The following is a 23425-nucleotide window of genomic DNA, read 5'->3' as shown; positions in this document are numbered from 1 at the left end:
TCTTTCAACCACCAGCAGTTCCTGGAAGTGAAGGATGAGGGAAGCCTTTGTTAATGCAAAAGACACAGGAAAGAGATTGTTTCTGTACGTTCAACATGAGGTTACTTTATAAAATCTTGTGCTCCACTACCAATCATTTTTTGAAAGACTAAAACTCCAATTAGTACAAGACACCACAAGCTTGAAGATTGAATATCTCAACGCAGCTTTTGCCAACAGAAGAGAGAAAGGGAGTGTAGAGCAATAATCAAATCCTTCTGTTCCAAATATTGTCCTGCTGTAGATGCCAATGGTGACTACTTCAGAGGCACACGGGGGGGGCTGCCTCTGAAGTAGAAGGGAATCTTTTAGGGTTACATGATCACCTCCCTTCGGTGCTGGAGGGAGCTCTGCTGCGGGGGCTTTTCCTCCACTTTCCACTAAAGCATGCTGGGGTTACTGGGAGGCCAGTGTTTCTGAACTTCAACATGCCTCTCCTGTCTCTGCTTGTGGCTTGAAAGTCTCTGAGCAAATATGATGGAGCAGGGATTAAGACCTTACTCTTCACCCAAAAATTTGGTAGGGAGCAACCCCAGATCCAGAAAGAGTCTTAAGTCCAGTGCAACCCAGTACACATAGAACACTTGCTAGCGGTGCCCTCCTCTCCCAAAGAGCAGAAAAAATGACTGAGCCAATGGATGAAGAGAATAAACAACCAGGATCACCATCATTCTTGAACCCACTTGGAGAAATCAAAGCCATAAGGTGTTCGGAGACTGAGGGGAACGCTCAGCCCCAAGGAGAAGGCCCAGGAATGAAGGTAGAAGAGTTCTTAGTATTAGATAAAAGAGCCAAAAAAATCAGTCAACTTAAAAAAAGAAATTAAATAGGTAAAAATAGAGTTTACTGGCACAGCTAAGAAAAGTAAGATTGCTGTTGCTCAGTCAAGCAATTGAAAGGAAATGAGACCCTTTCCTCTTTTATGTCGATATACAGCAGAGGCAGGATTTGAGAGCAGTAAAAAGTTGCAAATCTGAAAAGGCTTTTGTGTAAGCAGTCATATGTAGGTTCAACCACAGGGTAAATATGCATTCTGGCAAGAATCAAAAGGAGAAGATGCTATTCCTTTAATCAGGTCTTTAATCATAGCCAGTGGGCTACCAACGTCCTTGCAAACCTGCCTGACTAATCTCCTACTGCAAAGTAATAGGCTTGTCAGTTGGCTGTTTATACGGATCTCCAGGACCTCAGAGAGCACAAACCTTTCTGTAGGGAAATGCCGTCACCTGGACTATGAAATATTAGAAAGAGCCTGAAGTCCTTGCTCCGCTCCCATTTTAAATACCTGTGGGGGGGGGGGGGGGGAAGGAGATTGTACTTAACAGAGGATCATAAGACTGGCTCATGTCAACTCAGATTTTGTAATTCACAATGTTTTTAGATATGTTTGCTGTGTGCCTTTAAGATAAATAAAAGACAAAAACATCACAAGCATTTCTCTGCCCTATCACTACAAATTCCTTCTCAGAGATCCCTTCCCTGTCCCTATGAGTGCCTTTTGAATGATACTGGTTGCGGCATCCCCTATAGCTGCCTTCCAAGGATGAAGGGGCAGGTGGCCATTTTCCCCGGGGTTGTCACTGACCCAAGCCACAAAGTGTTTTGGTTACAGGGTAGCTGCAGCTGCACACGCTTGCATAAGGAGACAAGGCAGGACAATTTTCCATAATGCGAGTAGCACATTCATTTACCTATACCAACTCCCTGTGACATCCCTTCAACAGCTATTCAGTCACAATAAGAAATAAGTGCATGAGGAAGGTCTTCTCTCCAAGAGGCCATGCTTTTCCTGTAAACAAATCCTGACCTTTGGGGAGATTTATTGTACTTAAATCTAGCAGAGAAAGAGCTACCCTAAACACGACGAATAATTTGATCTAAAGTGCAGTTGTAAATCAGGGAGGGAGTTTACTTATAAATTTCAAAAAGTACAAGGCTATATGTGTTTCAGTTGTGTATTTTCATGGACAAAATAACTGAAATAATTGTAGCAGAAATAGTAAGCATCTTTAAAAACATTGTATTTATTTGTAAAGATGAGAGCCTAAATCATCTAAAAATTCGAAATTCTGTTCCTTTGCATCAGAAGCTGCAAGCTCTCAAAAATAAATTCAGGGATTAGGTCCTTCAGTTCAAATGAGCACACAGAAAGAGGCAATTAATTCTCTCCTTTTTTCTCCTCTTTTATCATGTACTATTTTAGGCATAATTTTCAAACCTTTGTTAGCCAGCATCAACCAGTTGTCACCTATGAGAAGCTAAAAATTAGTTGATTTTGAAGTTGCTTGTTAAATCCTCCCCATACTTCGAAAATCCTCCTGATTTAAATATGGCTAAATAACATAGATTTTTCCTATGGGGATTTTTTGCTTTGCATGCTTAAATTTAACAATTTGAATAAAACTAAGGTCAGATCAAAACTCAGTTTGATTTTCTAAAATAAGGCTCTCTGATTTTACTGCAGTCAAAAACATTTGTCCAGTCAGAAGTAAAATGTTCCAATTTTGGGTAATATAACACTATTCTTACTACCTTTTCTTAAAAAATGGCATAACTTTTAAAAGAAAAATGCAGTTTTGAAGCAAACAGTTGAAATATAGTGAAAATGTAACATATGGATCTTTCAGCAATTATTAATGTGGCACATTGAGTAAGGTATCTAATCTCCCGTTTGCTCGTACACACATTCTGATCTGCTGAACGGGATTCTGTCCTTGTTGATATTTTGTCAGCTCAAGGTTTTTCTGTAATAGCAAAAATACCTCTTGACGTTAAAAGACATGAAACTGCTTTGGTCCAAAATAATTATTTTTCTCATTTTTAGTTCACCACTAGCTGCAGTGGTTTCACACTCCTACACACTTTTGTAAAAGTTGTTGTTATGGTGATGTATTTCACATGCTGTATTTTTCCATATCCCTCTGTTACCAATTTCTTTGGGTCCCTCATATAGTTAAACGTGCCCACAAGTGACCTATTATCTTACCCAGTCTGGGGAATTTAGCCAAGGAACAACTAACGTTATTCTTACAGATTCATTTTTGTCACACAGCTTGGCTTTACTTATTTGTCTGTGGACTAACTGCTTAGTGCCTAATTTCACTTGTCAGGTTTTTCATCGGTTCTTGTAATTTTGCTGCTTCGTGTACTTCACATTCATTAGGGTTAAAAGTTTGCTCATGTTATTTTCCAACCTGGTTTGTCCTCTGCACCCCACTGTTACATTACAAAGAACTCCAGCTCTCCTAAAGCACCAAAAAGGGTTCAGCCTTTCAAATTGCTTAATTGACTGAACATTAATACCTCTCAATGAAAGACGTTATCAGTTTGACTTTGCAGTTTGCTGATAGTGGTAGACAGAATGAGAACTCTGCTCACTTGTATCATTATTTCTCTTTATTTTTTTGAAACTGAGTTTCCAGGTCAATTATTGTCGAGACAAAGTAAAATGCCTGAAAGGGTGCAATAGCCACTCAGCAGTCCCAAACAGAGCAAATTCTTGAATATCAGAGCAGTGCTACAGTATATTGCCACTTTGTTTATTACAATATCACATACAGAGGAAATACAGCAGAGGTAAAGGGACTGTGTATCTATATGGGTTACATTAGTAATGAGAAAGAGCTACACTAATTTACTCTGCTCCCTAATGAAATTAAATTCATGCAGTAAAAGACATGTATAATGAAAGCAGTACAAAAACAAACTATCAGTTCCTAGTACCTTCATTATGGCGAGGTGACATAAGCAATAGCATGATTAGATATTATCTTGTAACAGTAATCACTGTTGGGAGGAAGTAGGACTTTGTGTCCGTAGGCTGAGGTTGTTCCAGTTCCCACCAAAGAAAACAATGGCTTCCTTCCCTCACCTCTTCCTCTCCTCCAGATCTACAGATTGCTAAATAAGTGAACTATTATATCACTTTTTAACTTAATTTTGGAAAAATATCTTGATACATTAATTTGCAGATGTAAATTCCTCAAAAGCAATATCAGCTTGAAATGTAAGCTTGAGTAAGAGACGAAAAGCAGTATTTTTTCCTTTAGGTTTGTCTTTAAACCTTTCGCTACTGAACGGGCAATTTTCACAGCTAAGACTGCGATCATGATACAGGCTGTTGTTGCATCCATTATGCTTTGTAGCATTTGAATCAGCTTGTTTGCCAGTCCTTTGGTGAGCCAGGGGAACAGTCACGTCACTGCATTCTTACCTAACCTGAAGGTTGGCTCGGCCACACTTTACCTTCTTGTATGCCAACCTCCCTTGTTCCAGCTGGCCAGCCTGGTCTGCACGTGCTCCTTCACCCTGCTTGCAGGAGTTTTGCTGGTGAGAAGAGAGGTCAGCTTCTGAGGCTGGGGTAGCTAGTCGTGATCCTCTGGCCAGGGACTCTGGCGGCAAAAGGCTAAATGTCTGTAAGGTCTGCGTGGGTGGAGATTTCTGTGGTTACAGACGAATTTCAGCTGTCAGAGACTCAGATGCAGGCTCTGTTGTAGCCTCAGTTCCAATAGCGGTGCCAGTGTGGTCATCTGGAGCTGTGGCAGCCACAGAGACAGGTGATACAGCAGGGGCAGTCAGCACAGAGGCCAAGTCTTCCTTGGTCTTTAGGCAGTTGGTAATGCCTGATGGAAGAGAGGTCGAGGTAAGTCCACACCTGGGATCTGTTCCAAATAGAGCTGCATATGGTGTGCATTTTATTCCAGAGTGGTAAGCTGAATTCTTAGTGAACTGCACAAAGCGAATTCCCATAGTCCAGTCCCATGAATTATTGTCCACCATCCATTCCATGAGCATATCCTTAATATTGCTGTTTGGATGCTCTACCGTTTGTTGGCTTTGAGAGTGTCTTGGTTTTCCAGCCTCTAAGCTAAGCTGCGGCCATAAATATTTTAGTTCTTGTATTACTTCGGTAATGAACTCAGTTCCATCATGACCTTGCAATGCAACAGGGGCACCAAAAGTGAGAAATATGTCAAGAAGCTGTAGAGCCACCTCAGCTGCTTTTTTTGATGTAAGTGGACGGAGAACACAAAATTTGGTGAAGTAGTCCTGGTACACCATTATCCACTTCAAGCTGCCTACAGACATGGACTGCATACTGATAAAATCAATTTGCCCCCATGCTAAGTGCTCCTTGTTCAGAGCGGACGGGCCAGCAAACTGGTTAACCATGTGATGCTTTTTCTTTTTCTGGCACACTGCACAGAAGGATTTGAAGAGCTCAATGGCGTCTCTGGTGATGTTTGCGTAGCTGGATGACAGGTGTTTTATGACACGGTCGCGGCCGCCGTGGCCAGTAGCAATATGTGCTTTTTTGATGATATCATATGTATCCTCGATGCTCACATAATATGTAGGAGATTCCTCTTTCGTCTGCCTTCTCTTAATCAGCTTTTCAGTGTCTCCACACTGTAGAATTTCATATCTGAAATGAGGGAAATAAATAGCATACAGGTCATTAATAAAAATGCTGTGACTCTAAAGGGGTAAAAGTAATGATGTGTGTGCCTACAGTTTTAAAAAAAAAAAAATGGGTCTTCCACACTTACTTTGTAAGCAGATAGTATTCATGTCTTGACTTTGACTTGGGATTCTGTCTTGCCTTCTTTATTTCAGCAATAGTTGCATGATACTCCTCCTGTGGGATCATGTGCTTGGAGCATTTCTTATATTTTTTGTAAAGTTCTTCTCTGAATTTAACTTCGAAATCCTGAGGCATCTTCGGGACTGATTACTTAGGAAGTAGAGAAATCTCATCCAACTGCGTCCTTTTATGTACAGCTACGCTTGCACCAAATTCTGACGTATGCTACAGTCGTATTATGAAACCAGTCATTTTGCAAAATGACTAAAATCTTCAGTCATTTCTCAAAATGACTTCCAGTTATTTTGCAAAATGACAGAAAATAGTAGGCAGGTATTATGCAAAATGCCTAATCTCTAGTTTTTTGAAATTATTAGCGCAAAAGACAACATATAAAACTATTTTTTCGTCATGGTATTTCCCAGCCTGTTCGTAAACGCACAACAAATCATGGCAAAAACTCTGATTTATATAATATAGACTCTTCTGAGGTCAATTCTACTTTGTAAAATTTTCATCTGTGTTTAATTTTTTTGTTCCACTGAGCTGATACTTGAAACTATCTGACTGTCCCCACTACAACAATAGTGACAGTCATTTCTTGAAAGGCTAGAAACCAGTAGGCATTTCAGGTGATAACCGAATAAAGTATGCTGTCCAATGGTGTAATAAAATAGCCATTATTTTGTGAAATGCCTGAAATCTTCAGTCATTTTCTGAAATAGCCATTTCATGAAAGAACTGCACTACTTTCACAGTGTCATCATAGTGCATACAGATTGCACGCCATTCAGTTTTAACCTTCTGAAGGCCATTTTGCTGCATAGACAGTTTCATTCTTGCAAGCTGGGTTTAACTTACAAACTCTTTTTCATTACGAAAAACTTTGTGATAGCAGTTTCCAGTGTATAGACATATTTCCCATCATCACCAGATAGTGATTCAACTGCTCCTTATATAGTAAAAGATGGGAACTGCACCAGAAGAAGAAAAGACAGGCTGGGGTCTGTCTCCATGTATTTAAAGTTCACCCCATGCCTCCTTCCCTGCACTCTGCCCCCGGATGAGTGAGCTCTCCCACTATCCAAGGATGTGATACCAGGTTGTTCACCAAGGGTTTTCTCTGAATGCAAATACAATCTGTGCTGCCCTTTCTTGTTTTCTCCTGTGCTTTTGTAGCACCTGACTAGTGGATTTGTGGGGTTTCACCTCTGATGAGGAAAAGTGTTGAGCAGACCAAAGACTACCTATATTTCTTACTCATATGCTGCTGTGTCTGTTAGAGACCGTGATTAATACATGCCTGCTACTTCAGCGATAGGCAGGATCTTGTGCTTCTCCGTGTTATAGGCCTCTATAACAGATTAGAGGCTATAGGCCCTCTTCATGAGTACCGTTCCCTTGCCGTGCATCCCCTGCAAAGGCAGAAGTCAGGATCTCGCTTCTGACGTTCTGATGAAGGATTCGGAGGTGCTATTAAATTTCTGTACTAAAGTAACTGCGGAGGCAGAGCACTCTTGGCATGAGCACAGCCCAGAAATGAAGAGGTTCCATCCATTGCCATTGCTAACGTCTATCTTGCCTCTTTTTGATGGTCATGGGGCATGTGGTCCTTCCTGACCGTAACCCCACTATGGATGGGTTTGCCTGGGGAATTAATAGCTGTGCCCCCAATTAGTGTGTGTTACCATTTTCAGCTACATGCCTGGGCCTGGCACAGTTTCTTTCGGAAAGCCGTAAGAGTCAGGGGAGCCCAGATCACCCCGGGGTGACACACAACTAATTGAGGGTGCAGCTATAAAAGCTGGTGACTGAGCCTGTAGCAAAGAGCAAAACCTGCCACATCCTCGCAAATGGTGCATTAAGTGTTAGCGAAAGAGAGAGAAAGCAGCCTGCTGGCCTATCTGCTGCCTTACCAGAGGAAAGAGGACTAGGAAATACTTATGGTTAATGCTTTAGGAATTGGATATTACGTATTATCTTCATTGGTATTTTCACTTTTTTAAAAAATATATATTATTTATTAAGCAACTAAGTTGTGTTCGCAGGTGGGGAAAATTACCTCACTGAGTACCAGAAAGTTCAGTTTGATTTCCTGAAGCTTCTGGCTGGGAGCTCAAGCTGGTGTTTTATTTATGACCCATTGACTTTTGAAACCAGCTCTTGCTGTCACCAGTCAAGTCCTAGCCATACAGTTTACTTACAGATAAAGTGCACACAAAGTCCTGTTTCCTCAAGAACAGCAGAAATGAGTGACTTTGTGGGTCAGAAATGCCAAGTCCTGCAATTCTTCTGAGGTTTATTTTCAGAAATTGTTGTATGTATCTGCTTCGTTTGGAGGTTCCCATGCCCATCTCCCTCCCGCACTGGAGAGAGCTTGGAGTGCCTGAAACTCCTTTCTTAGCTTGCAGCTGTGGAGGTCCCTCCTTCCGCTTGCAGCAGCTCTAGTCTAATATGCCCTGGTCTGAGGGAACATGAGGAAATAGAAATATCAGTGATTCAGACCTGTGCCTACAAGAAAAGATTTGTAGCTTAAGGGGAGTGAGACAACTAGGACTACTGCCTGAAAAATGCCCCAAACCCATACTTTTGCTAAAAGCAATCTTGCTGTCCTTATGCTTGTATTGTCTCAATTTTGCATGGCGCTCTGGTGAATCAGAGGAGGGAACTGATCCTGCTGGAAGTGAATTCAGCAGAAGAATCCCAGCTGCATGGGAAGGGTGATGTGGAAGTGGGAATAAGGAGTGAGGAAGGACAGGTTTGCTCCTACCAGACTGCAGATATTTAGCAACTTTTAAGGGTTCCGTAAACTGCAAGATGAGACAGAGGCCATAGTCTGTGTAATCTTGCCTCTGTGCAGCAGATGCTTGCTTATGTTCTACCCTCATATCCTCTTCTCCTATTACATTCTCCAGGGCTTATCCCCTCTTTGTCTGGCTGTTAAATAGCTTTTTGTTTCTCATGTGGCTGTTTTTAATCGAGAACTCTCCTCTGTGATCGAATGTCAGCAACAATAGGGTTTACTTTAAGCCTGTGGTGCCTCTGACCAAGCACATGGTGGTGACTGGCATTCCCAGGTCCTCTCTCCATCAACTCCAGCATGTCTCTGCCACTGTCAGAGATGGCAGACCACTGCCTCTGCCATCATTGCTCGGCTACATTTCAGATGCTGCTTTGGCCTTGTCTGCGCTTCCAGCATCAGGAGCTTTTCAGACTCCTCTCCTTCTCCGGGCCTGCTTGGCAGCATCTCCATTCCCTCCTCAGCCTTTCTGGTCACCAGAAGAAAGAGAGCTGAGCTGGCTAGCACAGCTGGAAGAGTGACTGGGAGGTGGGGGGAAAGGGCAAGAAGCAGGGCTAGGAGTGCTACTGAGGTGTCTGAGCCCTGTGCCTGCGGGAGAGGAGAGCCCAGGAAGTTAGTTGGACCTGACAGAGAAAACAGCCAGGCTGTCCTGGAGGCGGGAAGCGAACACACTTTGGGCAGAGAAAAGTGAGTACGGTGTGACAGAGAGCACAGCATGAGACAGCTTCTGATGTAGTTAAAAGCGGAGCTCGTCTCCAGCAAACCAGCAACTCTCTGACAGGCTTGAAATCTGTTTCTCTTTCTTGTCTTCAGCTCTCTGACTCTTGTGTTTTTCTCTCAAATGGTTCACAGCCTCTTGATCACTTTACTGCCTGCTAATTCCCCAGCCCCAGCTTCCCTCATGAAGCTCGTGAGGGGTGAAACCGGTGGAGGTTGGAGAGAGCAGCACCCAGTGGTCCCCGCAAGCCCAGTCAGCACCCTTGCTGGAAGTACTGCCTCTGTCACCACCTGGCACTGCAATTTCTGCCGATGTGAGCTGAGGCTCATGTCACGTTGTGAGGAGCAAGGCTTTCTCTGCTGGATGTGAGTAGTCCCAAAGCAAGACGAGCAGCAGATGTAGATTTTGTTTAGACGGTTCCATAAAAATCATGACTTGGTGCCAGCTAGCGAAACCAACTTAAAGCATGGAATTAAGACCCCCCCAACTTCTGCTCATTAGCATCAGGAGTAAATTTTTATTTGGAGAAAATACAGGCTAATGTTTTTTTTAACGCTGCTGGGTAGGATATTGTCAATATAAGCTTTCTACAAGAATTAAACTACTTGTGTTTTTTACCAAATACATGAACAAGTTTAGTTAAGCTATATGGTCAAGCTGTACTGTTTGCAATTATATACTTTATTTTTCAAAATTTTACCTAGTTAAATATGAAACATTCGTCATGTAAATGTATATTTTCAGGAAGGACTTGCTTAACTTCTTCAGCGCACCATCATTTGGGTTGTTAACACCTTTATTACAAAAAAAGGATTATAATATAGTGTTTCAAAGGTATGTAATACCTACAGAACACAAGCAAAGCATTTTTGTCAGCCAAAGACATTGCTATAGGAAGAAACAGAAATATTGTGTCATTTTCCATCTTTTGTCATCTACTTAGCTCGTGTAGTTTAAACCAAATTGGGATCAGAGCAGTTTATTGCTTCATTAATGGCACATAATTAACTGGCAATCAGTGAACTATACAGTCAGGCTGACTCCTTCTTTGTTTTAAAAGTCTACATAATTCCCTGATTACTGTTTAATCTGGCTGATGGTCACCTTCTTCTTTAACATGATGCATTTTGGATAAAAACCTTCTCAGACAGTTTTGGATGTCCCAGTCACACACGCTGCAAACACCCATGTTTGTATCTCAACAGCTGTTGCTATGTGGGCTATTTGCCAGGGGTGGATAGTGTGAGCACCCCCTCATTTCCCTTGGTTTATGAACTTCTGTGATATCAAACTTCAGGTGTTATATAGGGTTACCAAGACTCTGAGCTGCAAATATTCTCTTATAATCAGACCTACTGAAAGATAATGCAGGGGGAGGATGCTCTTGGCAGGAAGAAAGACAGGGTAGCAAGAATATAGAAGAGGTGGGATCCTATAATGTAACCGTCCTGGACATCACCCTGTGGTGAGAATGAAAGCCATAAGCACAGCAGCAAGATTGTACGGGTACAGCAGGATTAGCCAGTTGTTATTTGATAGTAGTCGGAGCAAGAGATGCTGAAGGTGAAGTTGAAAGAAATGGAAAGATTCAGGAATAAGAAAAGATGGAGTTTAACAGCATCACAAGGAGAGACTTTGACTGAGAATTAATCAACTGAAAACCTCTAATTTGTCAAAACATTAAAATATTATTCAACTGCCTCTAGATGAAAAATGTGATCTTGATGCAGATGGCAAGAAGAAAGATAAATTAGCCATCACTGTCTTGGGTAATAGCAGTCAGAGACCTCTTATATTCTCTTTTGGGAGAGGCATAAAACAGTAAATCCATGATGCTTGAATGTCCTTCACAGAACAGTTTTGCTGAGTTTTTCCATATTTCAAGTGGAATTCACTTCACTTACCTTCAGAAAATTCCCTACTCACAACACCTAACTAACAGGCTTTTTAGCTACACCAGGCTCATTAGCTTTTCCCATCCCTCCAATTCAAGCAGTAACATTTTAGCTTCTTCTACTAGTACAGGGTACCAACTTTTCTAGAACTGATTTTAAGCTAATGATATTGTGAGTAATCAGTTAGAAACTTAAGAACTGCACAAAAACAGCATGGGAAAAAAAGCATCATGGTTACCTTGGAGACCTAAAATACTTGATTTTGGAAGAGAAGACAACTTCTGTCTGAATGATCTAAATACAATTAGCTAAATTAATTTTTTGTAATTAAAGAATTCTATAAATAAAAACAAAAGCTTTTGGTTTGAACTTACAATGTTCATTGCAGCAGTGACATGTCATTTTCACTGTAAGAGACATTTTCACAATGTGGGAAAGAGAGCCAAAACTCTTTTTTCCTGTAATGATATCACCTTCAAAAGGTGATTTCAAGAACTCTTCCAATGAATAAATATATATTGCTTCTTTACTTTTAAAGAGTTGATTGAATTGTTCGCTTAATCTAGATAGTTACGCTTGACATTCCAGCAGAGGAACAGATCTTTTCAGGAGGAACAACGGCTTCACCAATATTTTATGAGAGCTTGTTATGAATAAGAAACAAATATGGAGAATTATGTAGAAATTTGCATTTCAAAAAACATACCTTCTACATACTCTTTGACTTGCAAATTCTCCTGAGTTTCCTTCTAGTGCCTTTGACTTCATGAATTATGATTTGAAAAGAGTAAATTAGAAGAGCCCTTACCTTCTCCTCCCTCTTAAGGAAAGCTGTATTTCCTCCAAGTCTGTCCACAACTCGTGAGTTAGTGCTCTGAGAAAATCCAAGAACTACCCTACCAGTTTACCAGTTGAGATACTGGAGGCAGTTAGTCCCACTATTTTGGTGAATACGCAGGCAGAGGGCTCTGCTAGTATATCACGCCATTTCCAGCACGCACACTGATTTGTTTAGGACTGGGTTTGCGCTCTCTGTCCTGCACCATGTTCTGCCAGGTTGGTGCATGCTACACGTGGGTGAAGCTAACAGCAAGTCAACCTGCTTCGGAGTACATACACCCTTTGCTTAAAGAAACGGCTTCCACTCAGCACAAAGGACAACAAATCTAGACAGCTGAGAGCTGTCAGACTCAAAAACACTTCATTGTAGCTTTCTAGCTGGCTATAATCATTCACGTGCTGTATATAGTAGGCCCTAAAGAGGTGAAAGGGAAGGAAGCAAATTATGATAACGCATATGAAAATCAAGTTTTTCACCTGGGCCCAGAACTCTTGGTGTGACCAGAGGGAGAAGGAGAATTTTCTTGCCACTTTTACCAGGATGAAAATCTGCAAACCCAAGAGGACACAAGTTATACAGGCTACAGCCACAATTGCAGTGTAGTTCAGGCCTTTAACACTCTCCTGCTGTAGCTCTTTGTGGAACTTAAAGCATGTTTTATTATCGTACGTCCCTGAGCGTCCGTATTCAACGTAGAAGACCGGCACCAAAAAGACGATGACCACGACCCACACTGTAGCGCTTGCTGCAATGGCATGCAGCTTCCTGTAAAACTCCACCTTGTCCTTCCATTGAAAGAATATGAGCCACCGAATCACCAGTGTGATCACATAGAACAGGAAAGTCAGGTACATGTGGATGTGCACCATTGCACTCACCACTTTGCAAAATGGCATCTTAAAGACCCACTCTTTGTTGACATAGTAGTGCAGCCGGAAGGGCACAGTCAGGAGAAGAAGACCATGCACCACAACCAGGTTAATAATTGCTGTAGTGGTCACGGACAGAGTATTCATCTCGACCAGCACAAACGACATTGTGATGGATCCGATCCCACCTCCAGCAAATGCAACTGAGTAGACTGTAATCAATATGGCACTCACGGTGCTGGTGTGAGTGAAAGCAGAAAAGGATCCGTTACTGATTGTATTCTCTTCAATCATGTTCCTGAAATCTTCCTTGTATATATTCTGAAAATGAAAGAATACATAAAGACTAAGGTGAGGCAAGAGTGAGGAGGGCCCACCTGAAAAGCCAGCATAGCTTTCCACCTAGCTCTCACTCAAGAGGTAATTCTGGAAGTATTTAGATGACCTCACCCCCAGAAGGAGCTATAATGGGTAGTTTTATCCAAACATTCTGCAGCCTGGAGAAAAATGGTTGAGGAGGTTGGGAGGAGAAGCTGATCTAGACCTTAAGCTGTTATTAGCCATACCCTTAAAAACATGCATGAATTAATATTAGGTGGGAAGAAGAGATCCTTGGACAAATGACTTGATTGCTGTGCTTTTGAGCTCTCTATGTTATTAGTTCTCCTCTCGTCTGAGTATCCGCATGTTTCTGTTATTTTTATATATATTCTATATCCAAGATATTGTTATAAATCTGCTACTCACTCATCAGTTGGTTTTTGCAACAAAAATACTCTCTTCCCAGAGCCAGATGATAACCATGTATTGCTCTGTCAAAGCTACAAATTTGGCTTGTTCCTGAGCGCTGAGTTTTGCACACATTACATCAACTCCTTTTCCATGGACAGTTTATCTGATTAATGGATTAAACACCATGGATACTCAGGCTCCATGGTGATCCTGCTCAGGTCCTGCCACATTTGATAGTGGGGGCAGTGCTGTCCTGGTACTTGGGGCCATTTCACATCTATTATGTGTAACAGAGTGTTGCAAAATGGGATGTTAGAAAATGTTAGGAAAGAACATCCTGGGTTAGTACAAATAAGCCTGCCTGGCCCAAGCTGACTGAGGCTAGCTGAAAGTTGACAGAAAGCTTAATAAGTATGCTATACATTTTTAGTAGAAGTAATGCTTCTTTGCTGTCTCAAAGAGAGATTACAAATAATTCTGATAATTCTAAATTTGATTTCTCGTAGTTTTTTAGTAGGGTATTGTCCTGAAGCATGCTTACATCTGTGTAAAAAGTCAAAAAGATGTCCATACTGCAATCACAGAAAGAGGGCGGGGGAAATTAAACAGTACTGAGCTCCATGCTGCCCCAGTTATATTCCCACTGCTATCTGAACTGTCTAATTTAAAATTGGTTTTGGTATGTCTTCCATTTCATCTGTGAATCCTACAACACAAGAGTTTTTTCCTGGTGAGTTTTTGGAATTTTTTAATACTGTAGTGATGTTAACCTTACAAAATGGTTTCTGCATCTCTTTGATATTTTAGGGTTTTTTTTCCATTCTTAGGTAGCACATATTGACTGAAGTGGGGAAGGAAAAGGGCGTTTTAGCATTTACCTCCTATATGGAAAAGGCGAAATATCTGTAATAGTTTTCTAAACCGGTTTTGCTCACAGTGGGGCATTAATATCTGTGATACGCCTCAGACTTTTTTTTGTTGTTGTTTCTTAGTAATATTTCTAAGCAATTTCTCCTACAATAACCAGGATTTCTTTATACATTTAAAAGTTAATTATTTTCTGGTTATCACAACGTATCTTAGACTACAGATATTTCATTACAGCCAATATAAATATAACTGCCATGCCTTAAATTGCATGTGTTAGTGGTTGGCACATCGGACCTTGTCTGTTTAAAACTATGTTTTGAGTTACATTACAAGATGTAAAATAGGCTACAATTAAAGCTCTTTTTGTCAAAGGGGCTGCTGGTTGGCATATTTCAGCTATTGCCTCAGAAACCATAGAAGTTCCTTCCAGTTCTGTTATTTCTGGGACGTTGCATTTCAGCCTCATAACCGTGTAAGCCAGAAGGGATTAGCAATAACTGTTCATCGGTTTCTCAAGTTGTTCAGCTTTAATTTGAAAAGATGTTTCTAAAAAGTGGCATTATCACACTGTTTTAATTTAAAAGGCATATTTAAAGTTTAAAAAGTGCCACAGCCCTAAAGGCAATAAGTTGCAAATGTGGGTTGGTGGTAGCAGCCCTGGCCGCAATGCTGTGTGTGGAGGGGGAGGACCCGTTGTGGTCACTGTTCAGAGTCCAACAGTGAAACCTGAACTGAAGGCAGGAAGGAAAAGATAAGCAGAAGTCAGATAACTGGTATTTTGCTCAGACAGTCCTATTAGGGGGACAGCTAGAGACCTTTTTATGACTGCAAATAAGCAACCTAGACACTGAAATGTAGGCTTTTGCAGGATTTTGCAGTCACGGCTAAATCCTTTTATGGTAAGATTCTACGGCAAATCTCATTTTCATTAATCTTCAAAAAAAAAAAAGTTACTGGTAGCTATGATATATGAAATAAGCTTATCAGCTCCCCACTACTACAGGCATCCAACTGAAACATCGTTGTGTGATGAATACGTAGTATAGCATGACACAGGGTATGTTTCACAGAGGAAACACTGTTTTCTGGTAAGATGATACTTCCTATTGTACTGGCAATCACGCAGCTACAACCTAGTGACCTGAATAACAGTTACCAATCCCTTTGATCAGAATTTAACAGGAGGAACGTGGAATGAGAATGAATCCAGGTTTTATAGGAGACTAATTAATTATATGACAATAGGCTATATACCGAACCTAACTGGAAACGTGAGCTGTAGAAGTCTCCAAGAGCAGGAAAATATCTCACAGAAGAGACTACTGAACGTGGTATTAAGCTGTCTCAGAAATGGTCTTCTCCCATGCTGCTTAGTCCCTTGCCAATGTTAGCTGGTGTAAGCTCTAGCCAGCTGTAACAGCGCTGCTTCGGTGTTGAAGCCAACTTGTTTAAAAGTAGCTTTTAAAATTTCTTACCATTACCTTGCAGGCTGCAGAGTGACTGTACCTAGACCACAGAATTTCAGTTCAATCTCATCCTTTCTTCCCTCTTTCCCATGCAAAAAACGTCCGAAGCACTGAGGAGCTCCTTCAGGATTGCATTTTGCAGATTTATCCCATCCAGACTTCTTCCATCATGCACACTAATACTCGCTTTTGACATCTATAAGAAAGGAAGGATCAAGGACAGAACTTACTCCACTGCCTGTACAAAAGTAGAGAGCTGCTTCCCAAGGAGGTGTTCTTGTGTCGGTGCCTTTCTACCACATCCCCCTCCAGCTACAGCCAGTTCAGTGATATTGCTCAAGCTCTGGAGCAAGTTCTTGTCTTCCTCTGTGTTAAGTCTCTCATCAGTTGGCCAAACTTCTGCAGAACGTGTGCTTTGAAAGGCCATGAGGCAATAATGGGCAACCACTTCATTTGAATGCCATAGCAGTTGAAGAGATATCTGCTGATGCCAGGGGCTTGGGGAAATTGCCAAAATATCTACATTTTAGTTTGACAAAGGAAATAGATTGCCAAGGAGCCAGATGCTAGTTTTTTCAGAAATATCAGTAAAAAGACTCTTGTATATTCAAGATTTATCAGTTATTAGTGCATGTAAGGCCATTATGTTCATTCTGTGTTGCTTTCTATGTAGCATAGTCCACAGGACTTCCTGGGATTGCTCTGTGTCTAGGCCAGAACATGTCATTTAGAAATATGATTCTTTCTCTGTCAAAATTTTCCCAGTAAAAGGAAATCTACCTTCAGTAACATGTTTCTTCTTTAGATTATTAATTATCTCTCTGTTAAAAAAAAAAGAAGGATGAGACATATTTCTAGATTGAACTTGTACAGATTCAACTTCCAGGCACAGTATCTGCCTATGTTTTTGCCTCCAGATTGAAAAACCCTTTGTCAAAATTGTGTTCTCTCTATAGACACTTAGGCAACCTACCTTCTCTTCTCTTTGTTCCAGTCATACCTGTGGCTCCCCACTGAACTGCCTCCACACCATCAAAATTGTGCTCATATTCTTTCGTTCTTAGATGAACAACTTGACATTTGGCAGTAGTAAAATGTATGTATGTGGTTAATTTGCACGTGACTAAGCAATCCAGATCAGTCTGTCACTGAATTCTGACGTCTAATGACGTCCTCTTCATTACTTAATATTTTCACAACCAGTAAATAGTTCATCAGTCATTATTCTGTTTCATAAATGTTGTATCAACTTATCAAAAAAAAATTTGTTTTAAATTGTCAAGAATGATGACACTCTTACAATCTCTGCCAAACAGTGAGCTCTGCTCTCTATATAATACAAGTGTTGGCAAAATTTACCCTCCAGCATATATCTGCTGAAGGACTGGTAGGCTTCACACTGATTTTCATGTGTTCCAACAGCTGGTTCTAAAGAAGAAGCATTTGTCGTCTACACGCACCCAACTGAGAAGTTTCATTTGAATTTAGAGGGGAAAAAAGTTCACTTCAAATGAAAGATTTCTATTTTTGACATACTTAATAAAATGGAAAAAAGGGGTATTTGCCAAAACTGACATGTGTGCATCAAACCAGACTAGGCTTGTAACAGTCAAAAATACAAACATTACTTAATAGTAACCTGTTTAAAATGTGCATTTGTTTCACAGACTTCTCAGTTAGTGACAAATATCTTAGTCACAAAACTGCATTTTCTTGAGAGCATTGTAAATGCTTTTCAGTGATGTGCTCTAATTCTATGCTATGTTATGCTAATGCAGGCTATGCCACTAGAATAGCTGCAGCATTCTTCTTTTAATTTCTAAAGCTTGAAGTATAAATGTCTGCTTAAAGGAAAACATTACATATTAAACACATGAACTATCAAAGGTATATTTGATACTTTGGACTTACATGCTGATTTTTTTCAAACTACTTTTAGTGATTCCTCTGGCTCATTCAGCAGCTCATTTACTGATGATCTCTAGTAGACTGTATCATCATTTTCCTTATAATTTCTAGTTTCAATCCAGTCTATTGAAGTAAATGTTACAAAAATGAATGGAGTAGAAAACACATAGATGTAGTCCTGTTTTGTTTGAGATTTTTACTGTTTTTACACAGGAATGGAAGTCACAGAACCTTTCTTAAAACAGTCATTTATCCTTCTAGCTATATGTTATTAAAAAGAACTAACCTACCATTCTGACTTTTACAGAGAAAGGGTGATAGTGAACCCAAGACTTGCACAAACATGGATGAAAATAAAAACAAAAAATCACCTCCCACTTTTAGGAGGCGGTATTGAACTGCAGGATAACAACATAGAAAAGGATAAAACAAGGTTTTCGTGTAGTAGGAAAGTACAAATAAGTAACAATGATGAAAGCAGTTGCGCAGAAAAGATTTAAAATATGTTCAAAATAAAATGACTAGATAATTGGATATATTTTTAAAGTTGCAAGTATCATGTCAAAAGCATTGCAGACCAAGCCTTTTGTTTATTCTGTATATACTTGCACGTTAATCTCCACACTTCAAGTGTCGTTTACTTGGCTCTTCATTTTAGGTAGGACCTAAGAACAAAAAGCAAAATATCTGCCGTTTTAAAGTATCACTGCCTTATTTTCTTCTCTGAACCTACGACAAAGCAACAGCTGTGATCCTTGGCTATGTGAGGGCAGGGATATGCTTGTGAGCACACAGCCTTGGGAAGCTTTCCTGGTACGTTCCCAGTGAAGAGTTCACAGGAGGAAGAAACGCTGGCTTGACTTGCCTGTTGCTTTCCCCTCCCAGTCATCTCTATCAGAACACCTCTCCGATGCATTTCACACAAGATCCCCTAATTTACAGCTATATGTTAGCCATAGGAAGCCTTCAAAGCCTCCGGTTTCTGTAGCGTCATAGTCTTCAATTGCCTAAAGTGAACACTGCTACACATCTATGTGTAGATGACACAGACACTCATTTGGAAGGGGGGTTAGAGGGAGGTATCATCGTAAAAACCATGGAAGAAGCTGTCTGTCGAGAGGGCAGTGGGGGGCAAGGAGCTGCCAAGGTCAGCATTACCTCCAGCTCACGGAGTTCAAGCCAGCAGTCTCCGCGCCAATGGGTGCGGTAGTCTAAGGAGGTGCAGGTGGCTTGCCAACCTGAGACTAGGTGAGGGCAGAGCCAGGTTATTCCCCAGTGTGGAGGGGATCATTTGTGTTTTGAGAAAGCCGGGCAGGAGCCCTGGAGCAAGGTAGGAGGTATGTTGCGACTGACTGAATGCTTGCCTTGGGGTATGACTGTCGTACGGACAACGATGTGCAAGGAATGAAGTGAAGCTCACCATAAAGCCAAGCATACAGCTCTCTACCAAGTGTTAGCTCCATGTCTGGATCTCTTGGGACACAGTGCAATTGCTACACCTGTACACTCCTAGCAAAGAGAAACTAGGAGATTTTATAAAAAACTGTTAGCCATGTCAGTACTGCAGGCTTGTCAAGAGCAATGGTTATTGTGTGGCATGTGTGGTAAAAGGTGTCAGACTCCGGGACCGAGTCTCTTTTATGAGTCTGTGCAAGGTCAGTTCTGCCCTCCTGCAGTCTTTATTGGTTTCTCTCGGAATACATCATTATATTTGAGTATAATAATTTGGAAAGCAAGAGTATCAACATTTAACATTCAGATATAATCTTACACAAGACATCTTAACTGACTACATCCTGTTGCTTCACAGTTGATTAAAAACACAAGGGATATACTGTTCTGTGGTACTTCACAACAGTGGTATATGATGGAAATCATCTTTTTTCATTTTGCAATTTTAACAGTGGTTAACAGCTAAAGAAATGTTCACATATTATTTAATAATAATAATCATGCTTAGCTCTTACCTAGCATCTTTCTTCAGTTAATCATAAAGCTCTGTTAAAAGGTATATGTATCATTCTTCTCATGTTGCAGCTGAAAAGCTGAAACCTTTGTGGCAAAGCTAGAGATAAAGCTAAGATATCCTCAGTTCAAGTTCTGTACCTTCTCAAGTTAGTCAGATTGTCTTGGCTGCTTGTAGGTGTTGTTCTAGAATAAATATATCCTGATTAATAGTGGGAATAAAGCCATATTTTAAAGATCTGCAGGTAGGCTAAAGCAGCTGAATGTTTTATTGAAATTGCATAATACTGTTGATACATAGCAGGGATGTTTTCCCAAGCGGTCATCACAAATGGGTTTTTCCAGGTTGACTTTTTTCCTTATGTTTTCATTCTGGCACAAATTTTGAATTCCTGTACTGACTCAGGATGAAAACAAATATTGAAATACTAGAGTTTGCTCCGGGACAGATATCATTATTATCTTTCTTCAACTCTAAGCTGTAGTTAGTGTCAAGCTCTAAATAGGTAGAGAAAGCTTAATACACATGATTGCAATTTCATTTTCCTTCCTAAATTGATGCAATTTTACCCAAGATGTAGCTATAGCAGTATAATCTCTGCAGAGCGTTTCTCTCACTGTGATTCAAAGAACAGATTATAGGCTGGTACGTTTAGAGTTTCACCAGTAAAGTACTAAGCTGGTGACAGAATGTGATTATTTTAGGACATCACACATCAGCTGAATTTAAACTCGGGGTGCTAGAAACGTCCATATTTTGTAAGTTTCTAGTAATTGCTAGAGGGTCTTAGTAACACCCCTAAAAGAAGTATTGTAGCAGAAGTAGAAGAAGTATTGTGACTATTTGCGTAGTCACATTATCTCACTTGGATCAAACTTTCACGTTGCTTAAATTAATATCATAACAATTTCACAGGCCAAGACTCTTTAATAGTAATTGAGAATCTGGCCCACATTACAAGGACTGCTTGTCCTGAGATGTGAGTAGCATCCAGGCTCTTTCACTCTGCTCTATATAAAAGGTTCTCGAGAAATGAGAACCGTGCCCTTTGTGCTCAGGCATAATAAGTGCTGTCAGTGATTTTTCCATCTGTTCCGAACTTGGAGATGTACACGCAATAACCATGGCAACCCAGGTGTTCTGATTTACCTCATTTATTGGGATAGAGCTCAAGGATTTGGAGTGCTAAATCAGAAGTGGACTACCCAGGACGGTGGGATGTGTGCAGGCATAGTGGTTTGACCTTTTGGAAAGCTACTTTTTTCCTTTAATTATGCAGATGGCAGAAAGAAAAAAATAAGATCCACCTGAACACCTTAAATTCACTGTGGGGACCTGATTCTTTCAGTTACGTGAGGGTAAACCTGGAGCAACAATCCTGAAGACATTGAGATGATGCCCATATAAATCTGACAGAAGAGAACAGACCCACAGAGGGGTCTCTAAACCTGGGATTGTGGAGAGTGAATTTTGAAGTATTCCCCAAACCGTTAGGGACAGATTCCTGAATAAATAGAGTTTGTTTAGATTTTTGTCAGACAGACGACACCATTAGAAGTAGCAAATTATTCCTTAATTATGTCATTTTCTTTTACATTGCAAGAGCTAGACCCTGCTCTCCATTGTATTCATGAAAGAATCAAACCTTGTAATGTCAAACATCTACTCCAATACTTGGTTTCTAGCCTTCTTTGTTCCTGGTAAATGCTCAAAGCCAGCACTTCACCTGGTATTAATTAATATAAACCTGTTTATATCAGCCAAGGCATTGTCGCATAGTTGCGTATTAGTATTACAGTGAGCCCTGAGCTTGATTATCCTCTCTACTGTATTATCTTTAATACAGTCTAGTTCCAGTTTCACCAATGACACCTCTGACTGAGTCTGGTGGGACCGCAGAACAAGGCCTTGCTTTTTCAATTTTCCCTTTTGTGACTGAGTCTAAAGCAACCAATAGCAACCGTGGCATGAGGAAAGGTTCCTCTGAAACTGCCTTCAAAATTCCTGCATTAGAGATATCAGGGAGCTGATCAGATAAAAAAGGTTCTGTCTCCTGACAACAGTTCTGATTTTAAGCTACCCTCTCATAAACTGGGGAAAATCCCAAATAGCTATATGTGTTTGATTGTGAAAGAAATGCTTCTGTTAGATGTCCCTAGGGGCTGACCAACACCAAACCTGTTCCTGTTCCTCAGGCCTTTTCTAGGATGTGTCACAGCAGCAACCTCAAGCAAAGGCAGCTTCTGCTTCCTAGGTATGAGGATGAGATACCGGGAAAGCATGAGAGCATCATCTGCTGCATCCTGAGCTCCTCGCTCAAAGCCCAGAGCTCCTCAGCATCTCAGTGCCAGCTATGGACCTGTTCCTACTATATAGTACTGTGTGTAGCCTCACTGAATCAGTTATTAAGCTATACTTTTGACAGGCTAATTGCAATTCATCAGTAAGCAAAAGATCAGCTGCTAATATGAATAGGTGAAATTTAGTATGTAGTTACAGTGAGTAACTTGTAGCCGGAACCAATGAAATTGTACTTTCTGATTCATATTTCTAATGTGCCTTACCATTTCAAGTGCCTGAACAAAACGATATTAATTATCTACAAAAGGAAAAGTGTTTGGCTTCAATAACAACCAAAACCACTTTGTAGATAATAGGTTTCTTAAAATGTCTCTACCTAGGTTCTGAAGGGGATGTGATTTGTGCCTGTCATCCAGGAGGTACAAGGCATTCTATGAGAGAGAAATACTGCCCGTGACACGTCTGAAAGAACATTTTGTAAAAGTATAGGTAGGAAAATGCAACTTGCAGTTCCTCATTTCACACATATTTGTACAGCAGAGATATAAATTCAAGCTCCTCTGGAAAGTGGAAATATGTCTGGTGGTCTCCTCCTAGTTCTCTTTTCTAATTTAGAGAGGGGAAAAAAACCCATTTTGTAAGTTACTATCCATAAACATCATTACTCAGAAAAACTTTGCTTAAAAATATCTAAGGCAGAGTGCTGTGGAGAAAGTCTGTCTTCACTTCAGTCTGCTTCATTACCTTTCTCTCTTTTGCAAGAACCAAAATTACACCTGATTCTTTGTTGAAGAATAAAATATAAATAAACTTGCATCGAGTTTCTGTTCAGCTGTTTCCCTAATCCAGCTCTTTCACTGGAGAAGTACTGCAAAGAAGACAAAGCAAAACCTAAATCCGCATCAAAATGTATCGTACTTCTTTAATAGCGTGTACCTGGGAAATGACAAATGGAAAAAACAACTATTTTAGCACTAAAAATTCACCTAACTTTCCCTGTACCTATTCGTGTTCTCTGCTGGTGCTCTGCTTTGGCCTCGGTGTGTATTACTGAGGAGCACTCAGAGCCACGGCACTCGGGAGCGGTCAGAACCGCACACAAAACACAGCAGTGCAAATTCCAGTCTAACCGGGTCTTTTGAGAAGGTGTCTTATTTATTTTTAACAACTGCACGTTTCCAGCAATCTGTCACTAGCTTTCATATTAACTTTTTCTGCAGGTTTTTACTTGTTCTCATCCGTCCTGTGCCAGTAGGTTTTCCAGGAGACATGCTTTTCATCGGGAATCCAGTACAGCTGTTTGCTTGTTATCAGACCTTGTTCTCGACAGGATAAAACAAATTGAGGGAAGAGCTGATTGACAGTGAGAGGCATTACTGCTGCCATAAGGCTGACATTAGACTGCAGGGAATAAAATCATGTATGTGCTATCTGCC

At 40.6% G+C, this 23425-nt stretch overlaps 1 protein-coding gene across 8 annotated transcripts in view; it reads right to left on the bottom strand.

Moving 5' to 3' along the window:
- Positions 1–3494: 3494 nt before the first annotated feature.
- Positions 3495–23425, bottom strand: part of GPR141 (G protein-coupled receptor 141) — a 34320-nt gene continuing 14389 nt past the window's right edge. For 2 of the 8 annotated variants that reach the window (XR_011139762.1, XR_011139764.1), the window contains 2 exons: positions 5589–13067; positions 3495–5464 (listed from right to left, as the gene is read on the bottom strand). Coding sequence is in view for 3 of the 8 variants with exons in the window: in XM_068935911.1 (XP_068792012.1) it covers positions 4486–5464; positions 5589–5758 (1149 nt within the window). In the remaining 5 variants the exon portion in view is untranslated. Of the gene's footprint in view, positions 5465–5485; positions 13068–15823; positions 15968–16044; positions 16778–23425 lie in introns of those variants that run through there. The other 6 variants (XR_011139763.1, XR_011139761.1, XR_011139760.1 and 3 more) reach the window with 6 other exon arrangements.

The sequence above is a fragment of the Struthio camelus genome, chromosome 2, assembly GCF_040807025.1.
Source record: "Struthio camelus isolate bStrCam1 chromosome 2, bStrCam1.hap1, whole genome shotgun sequence".
Classification (NCBI taxonomy): domain Eukaryota; kingdom Metazoa; phylum Chordata; class Aves; order Struthioniformes; family Struthionidae; genus Struthio; species Struthio camelus.
The sequence above is the reverse complement of the archived record's forward strand: the minus strand, read 5'-3'. Positions and strand labels throughout refer to the sequence as shown.